Source organism: Anolis carolinensis, chromosome 3 (assembly GCF_035594765.1).
Source record: "Anolis carolinensis isolate JA03-04 chromosome 3, rAnoCar3.1.pri, whole genome shotgun sequence".
Taxonomy (NCBI): Eukaryota; Metazoa; Chordata; class Lepidosauria; order Squamata; family Dactyloidae; genus Anolis; species Anolis carolinensis.
This window is the reverse complement of record NC_085843.1, coordinates 51539384-51546853: the sequence shown is the minus strand read 5'-3', so window position 1 is coordinate 51546853 and position 7470 is coordinate 51539384. Positions and strand designations below refer to the sequence as shown.

The following is a 7470-nucleotide window of genomic DNA, read 5'->3' as shown; positions in this document are numbered from 1 at the left end:
ATTGCTTCTGTTTATGTGATTGTTCTAGTAAATTGTTATGGGTTTTTTTTGTATTCTTATAGCATTTTATAGTGTTTTCAGTGTTTTATTGTACAATGTTTTATGCTGATTTTATATTGGAAACCACCCCGAGTCCCTTTTGGGAGAGAGGGCAGTATACAAATAAACTTTTACTTACTTACTTACTTACTATTCCTGTGTGGAATGAATACAATTACATGGATCAGGAGAACCGTAGTTTTACCAGGCCTTGATCCATCTCTGCCAAAGAAGGCACCAAAGTACAAAGCCAAGCAATAGAGCAAAGGTGGTGTCGAACTGCATTCCGTGTGGATGCAGCCTTTGTTTTGCTTCCCAGGGAGGGGGGTGGCAGTCACAAGGCCGCTTTGATTCCCCACCAGGAATGTGGACAAGCCAGGCATGGTGATGTTTCCTGGAAATGTCCTCTGCCTGGCAGCCAGAGCCCAGCCTTCCCCGCCTTCCCTCCCCTTCGGACTGGACCCTTGCTCTCCCCGCGGCGAAGAGGAGCCCGGCAGGGAAGCCCATGCGGACTTCCTGCTCGCCTTCCCGGCCCCCGAGACAGCCCTCCTCCTCCGCCCCCTCCGCCCCTCATCTAAGCCCCAGCAAGAGCCGCAGCCGCCGCCACAGCGCTTCCCGCTCAGGATGAGGCTTCCCTGCCCGCTCTGCCTCCTCCTCTCCTGCGTCTTCCTCACCGCCCTGGCCGAGGCGAGGACGTGTAAGTCCAAGCTGACCAACTTCCCGTTATTATTGATTACTATTTATTATTAATTGCTCCTTCTTCCTTCCCCTTGTGCGCGTTGCCCTCTTGCTTGTAGCCAGAACCAAGCGGGGATTAGGACACCAGTCAAAGAGGGAGGGAAATAAATAAGATTAAATAATGAAAAGGGGAGGTGGTGCTTAAAAGGCACGTAGGTTTCAATGGAGGGGAAAAGCTTTCGCTCGGAGCAGAAAAGAAGTCTGGTTCTTCTCAAAACTAAACCCCATTGAGTAAGGGGTGTCTTTGAATGCAGTTTGACAAATTGACACCCTTTGTAACAGCCATGGCTTGATGAAGTTATAGTTTCATCAAGAGGGGCATCTGCTACGCTATTAACTGCCATGGCTCAGAGCTAAGGGATCATGGAAGTTGTAGTTTCCTCTGCCACAGACTGCTTATGCCTCATCAAACGCAGTTTGACTCCACTTTGACTGCCATCATTCAATCCTATGGGATCCTGGGAGTTGTATCTTTGCAAGGACTTCTCTGCCAAAGAGTGCTGATGCCTCACCGAAAGACAGATCTCATGATCCCATTGAGACATGTGGCTTTAAACTGCATTGATTGTTGAACAAACCTCTCAAGTGCAGTCCTTGTTCATGAGGCTGCAGGTTTAGGATGATTCAGCTCCTTGGATGAGATTTTTTTGTGTGTGTCAGGAGCGACTTGGGAAACTGCAAGTCACTTCTGGTGTGAGAAAATTTGCAAGGACGTTGCCCAGGGGGTGCCCGGACGTTTAATGTTTTACCATCCTTGTGGGAGGCTTCTCTCATGTCCCTGCATAGGGAGCTGGAGCTGACACAGAGAGCTCACCTGCTCTCCCCGCATTCGAACCGCCGACCTGTCAGTCAACAGTCCTGCCGGCACAACGTTTTAACCCATTGCACCACTGGGGACTTCTGGATGAGATGATAATAATAATAATAATAATAATAATAATATCTTTATTTATATCCCGCTTTTTTTCTCCCTCACGGGACCCAAAGCAGCTTACAACATATTAATGTCATACAAACAACAATCCAAATACATAAATCCAAACCAATAAGACAATAAATAAATATAAACACATCTTAAAATGAGTAATTTAAAGATGTGTTTATGAGAAGATGGGTTCATAATAAGACGAGGCAAAAAGCTGCTTTTCCGGGGAGGGACATTTATGTTTCTGCTTTTAAGCAAGTTCCCATCAGCTCACCCTCTGCAAACTTTTTTTTTTCAAAGGGGAGATAAGGTCTGCTGGAAGGGGAAGTCATTGCTCTGGAAAATAAACAGCAGAACTAGCAAGTAAACAGATTTCTGAAGGTTGTGAAATAATAGGGAAACTCGAAAGGAACAATTTATTTTCACAGGATGAAAACCTTTAATGTGAGTTATCCCAGATTATTGTTATTTTGACCAAAATGTATTGCTCTCACCCATCCATGGATAAGAAAGCCTTTGTCTCATAATATATCCACATAATTTAGAGATGTTGCCTTCCACATGGAGTCCTCCAGTTCTCCCACTGTTCTTTCATTATTGACCTTACCAGCAAAACAAAACAATACAAAGTGAAAGAGAGAATATCCATTTTGACATTTAGTATACATTTATTAGTTATATTTATATCGGACTCCTCCTCCAGTAAACTCATGCTCCTCTCATTTTATGTTCATAGCAGTCTTGTGAAACAGGTCAAGCTGAGAATGTAACTGTTCCTAAGGTCACCCAGTGAAGTTCATGGCTCACTGTTGACTAGAGTCCCATGTCATGAGCCAATTCTAGAGCTGGCACAGATTATGATGAGGGATGCTGGAAGTTGCAATCCAACAACACTTGGGGGCCTTCCACACAGCCATATAACCCAGGATATCAAGGCAGAAAAGGCACAATATCTGCTTTGAACTGGGATATCTGAGTCCACACTGCCATATATTCCAGTTCAAAGCAGAAAATGTGGGATTTTATTTAGTTGTGTGGAAGGGGCCTTGAAGGACTGATTTATTCACCCTTGCAATATATATGATCTAGTAAACTACTGTAGAGCCAGCATAATGTAGTGGTTAGAAAGATGGGTAGGACTTTGGGAGATCAGGATTCAAATCTTCTCTTTACTATGGAAATGCACTAGATGACCTTGGGCAAGTCATGCTTTCTCGGCCTTACATGAAGTCTATGACAAGCCTCCTCTGTACAAATCTTGCTAAGGAAACCCCACGACAGGTTCGTCATAGGATCATCATAAATTGGAAATTACTTGAAGGCACACATGAACAAGCACAAAATAATGTAGGGGAGTTTATTTTCAGACAAGGAACTTAAACTAGTAGATTTATGGTAGTTGTTGTTGTTATGTTTATTTATACCTCATGTTTTCTCTCCACAAAGGAGACGCAAACTGTCTTATATTAAAAGCCTTTCAATATAATTTAAAATCCATAAAACTGATTAAAAACGTATTTAAAGCTAAAACCACAGCACTTTAAAGAACCCTCCTTTTAAAGCCTGCCTGAATAGAAAGGTTTTAGCCTGCCGCTGGAAGGTCAGCAGGGGCCATTTTGGCTTCCCTGGGCAAGGAATTCCAGAGTCGAGGGGCAGACACCAAGAAGTCTCGCTCTCTCGTTCCCACCAATCGAGATTGAGATGAAGCTGGGACTGAAAGAAGGGCCTCTCCTGAGGATATCAGGGACTGAGCAGGTTCCTATGAGGAGATGCAGTCAGCCAAATCGCCTGGGCCTGAGTTGTATAGGGCTTTAAAGGTCGTAAACAGCACTTTGAATTGTGCCTGGAAAGAAACTGGCAGCCAGTGGAGCTGCTGCAACAGCGGGGTTGTCTGCTCCCTGTAGCTACTAGCCAGCCCCAGTGAGCAACCTGGCTGCAGCTCTTTGGACCAGCTGAAGTTTCCAAACACTCTTCAAAGGCAGGCTTATGTAGAGCATGCTACATAATCCAGATGGAATGATGATGATGATGATTATTATTATTATTATTATTTTCCTTACCCACTGTCAAATACCTGTCCACAGAATCTCTCTTAACTCAGCTACTTACCATATTTATAGGGAAATGACACCCCTGTTAAAGCAGTTTCCTGTCCCAATTCAAGGTGCAGGTTTTGACCTACAAAGCCCTAAATAGTTCGGGCCCTACCTATCTTCGGGATCGTACCTCCTCCTATAAACTGACGTGGGCTCAAAGATCTGCCGGGGAGGCTCTCCTCTCACTTCCATCGCCATCACAACCATGGCTGGTGGCGACCAAGGAGAGAGCCTTTTCGATGGTGGCCCCACATCTCTGGAACACACTCTCCAGGAAGATTAGGCAAGCTCCCACACTGCCCCTTGTTAGGGATCTGAAAACTTGGATGTTCCAGAAAGTTTTTGAGAATGATTAGTTCCTAGGCTCAATCCCTAGGTAACCAGATAGCACACTGTCCTGCACTTCATCCACCTCCCCAGCCCTGTGATATGTTGTTGCACTATCCCTGGCCCATCTCTTTTATAGTTGGCCACGGTCATTTTGAAATCCGGTCCATTGGTGTATTGAACCTTTTACTGATGGAGCCACAATGAAATTGATTTTTAATATTTTATTTTTACTTTTAGTGTGTTTTAACAGATTTTTGGCATTTTAGGATGCTTTAAGTTGTTGATATTTTGGTTGTTAAGTTAATTAAGCTATGTTACATTGCTATTTTGATGTATTGTCTGTACGGGTTTCTTTCCGGCAACTGAATGTTTGCCTTACATATTGGAAACCACCCTGAGACCCTTCGGGGAAATATGGCAGTATACAAATTATCATCATCATCATCGTCATTATCATCATCATCTCCTTGTAGTCAAAAGCAGTCTGAAATCATATACAGCAATCACTCCAACAAGGGCAAAGCATATGAATAGTCCAGAGTTCTTTCCAAGGGCCAAACCCAAGCAATCTCACCAACTCAAGCTGTAGTACAAAATGTAGTCCAGTCACCAAATCAAGGTATAATCAAAAAGTTCACCGACAAAGATTGCAACTGTATCCATTCCATAACATTGCCCCCAACAGCTACCAGTTCTAGCCATCAACTATTTATGCCACTTTCACAAGTGCTCTCACCTGTTGGCCCTCCTCTAAGCCATCTGACTAGATCTCCTCACTTGGATGGCATTAGTCCTTAATTGCATCCAGCTGGAATGCTTAACTCCTGGTCTGCTTCCTGAAACTCCTGATCCTAATGACATACATTTTAACTTATTAATTTGTTTAAATTTAGTATGCATTTTGTATTATCTGTACATTTGGCACACTTGGTACACAAGTTTTACTTGTTCAAAGACCTTCCTGGCCACCACAAATACCTGGCCCTCCAGGTTCAAGGCTGAGTCCAGGAGTATCCCCAAACTGTGAACCAGTGTCTTCAGGGGATGGGTAAACCTACCCAACACATCTGCCTTCTGACTGAACAGGAGCACGTCTGTCTTGTCTGTTTTAAGTTTCAATTTGTTTGCCCTCATCCAGTCCATTACTAATGGCACTGGTTTAGAGTCAGGACAGTTACCTTGACTTTAGATAGGAAGTTCACTTTATCCTCACTCCAACTTTGAGTGATAGGGTAAACAAGGTGACCAGTCCAAGATTGCCCACTAAAGTGCACAGTTGCTTACATTTTTACATTCGTATCTTTCTGGTCCTCGATTTGAATATCTAACCACTGTTCCATGCTGGTTCTCGAGATATTCCAAAGGACATACATTAAGTATGAAATAAATCTTGAGGAACAAGATAGATTTTACATTGATTTCAGACATGCTACAAACAATGTAATAAAAACTTGAGCTAAAAATAATGGGATTCTGTTCTAGCAAATTATACTCTAACTACAACTGGCAAGGTAAACAATGGTTTCCCCTTGAATTTCCAAATGCATGAAGAGCAAATAGAGAGAGAGATGGTAAGCCAATAAGCCTACATCAGCTGTCACCAACCTGTTTTAAAAAACCCAAACTAAAACATAAGTAGATCTAAACATTTAGCTACTAAATGCAGATAATAAGACAAAAAACTGGCAAAAGAAAAAAAATCATTGAGTGCATTTGGGAAAAATTTCTCAAACAGCATGTAGAAAGGTTCAAAATGTTTTTGTTTACTTATGAAAGGCTTGCCTGACCTGGTTGTTTCATTTTATGTGTGCATATTGTATTACTTTGGACATACTAGTAGATGATGTGAGTGATTGGAAAAGACAACATGCTTAGTAAACTGGAAAGCATTAGGAAAAAAGGAAGACCGCATGACAGATATATTGATTCAACAAAAGAGTTTTTAAGACCTGAGCAGGACTATTGAGGACCATAGAGCTTTCTTATTCAAAGGGTCATTGTAAGGCTAAGTCAACTTTCTGGTAAGTTACAACAGCAACAGGGATAGGTATTAAACTAATAGAGAGTTGGAAGAATTCTAGATTCCAACAACTATCATGTCAGACTACACAGAGAAGCCATTGAAATCCACAAGCATGTGGACAACTTTAACAGAAAGGAAGAAACCATGAAAATGAACAAAATCTGGCTAACAGTATTACAAAACTCCAAAATCAAAACAGTAGATGGGAACCAACACAATGAAGGCTTGACTGAACAAAGGATGCCCCCAGGCAAGGGACAAAACATCTCCAATGCTAATTAGGGTGATTAACTGAAACATTAATGCTGGCTCCCAGTGACAAAGGACTCTTGCCATACCTTGGACTCTACACAGATATATATTCTTTCCTTTCCTTACTTAGTTTATCCATACCTCACAACCTCTGAGGATGCCTGCCATAGATGTGGGTGAAACGTCAGGAGAGTACTTCTGGAACATGGCCACACAGCCCAAAAAACATACAACAACCCTGTGATCCCGGCCATGAAAGCCTTCGACAACAAATTCTAGATTAGCTTTACTGTGAATATCACACAAGTTCAATGATTATGTGACTATTGAACTTCATCAGACAGTTGGGGAGAAAGTGGAAGGAAATGTCTTACCCCATTTCCTCTCATTTTTCCCCATATTCTGGAATGGCCATCTATCCCATGTCCTTTCACTGTCTTCCCTTGTCTTTTGTCCGCTTACCCCATTTTTCTCTGTTAGGAGTGGATTAACACCTGACTCCTGATAGAGGTCTTTGGGCTTTGTTTCCTTGAGTTTGGGAAGCGGAGTACCATGGAGTCCCACAGAAAGTGCCCTTATGTCATCTGAAGGCCTCCATGGGACTCCTGTGGCGCTCCGTTTCCCAAACCTATGGAAGCAGGGCCCAAAGACCTTCTGATGAAGTCCTAGATCTTGAAACAGGATGCTCTCTCCATATAGACAGAATATGCAAATGGTTAAAGATCAGAACACTGGGAAAAAGTGGAAATGGCTGAAATGCAGAACCCAATCTTTTATATACAGTATATAACCTAGTATTATTATATATACTGTATATTATATACTGTTATTATTGCTATATATTATAAGCACCAACATAAGCACTATATGAATGCTGTATTAAAATCACAAATGCAGTATAAGAGATGTATGTGACTGAACCCAGACTGAATGAAAAAGACGGCACTTAGTCGACTGAGAGGAAAATAGGCGCCAAGCTGACTGAAAGGGTAAAAGAAGCAGTGCATGGTCTCAAAAGGATTGTCCAAACAATGATGAAAGAACAGATTACGTGTTGAATATGTAGG

At 42.3% G+C, this 7470-nt stretch overlaps 1 protein-coding gene across 3 annotated transcripts in view; it reads left to right on the top strand.

Moving 5' to 3' along the window:
* Positions 1-405: 405 nt before the first annotated feature.
* pros1 (protein S) overlaps positions 406-7470 on the top strand; it is a 44704-nt gene continuing 37639 nt past the window's right edge. For 2 of the 3 annotated variants that reach the window (XM_008107746.3, XM_062974906.1), the window contains exon 1: positions 406-736. In XM_008107746.3, coding sequence (XP_008105953.2) covers positions 421-736 — 316 coding nt within the window. In that variant the 5' untranslated portion in view covers positions 406-420. The remainder of the gene's footprint in view (positions 737-7470) is intronic. The other variant, XM_062974907.1, reaches the window with a different exon arrangement.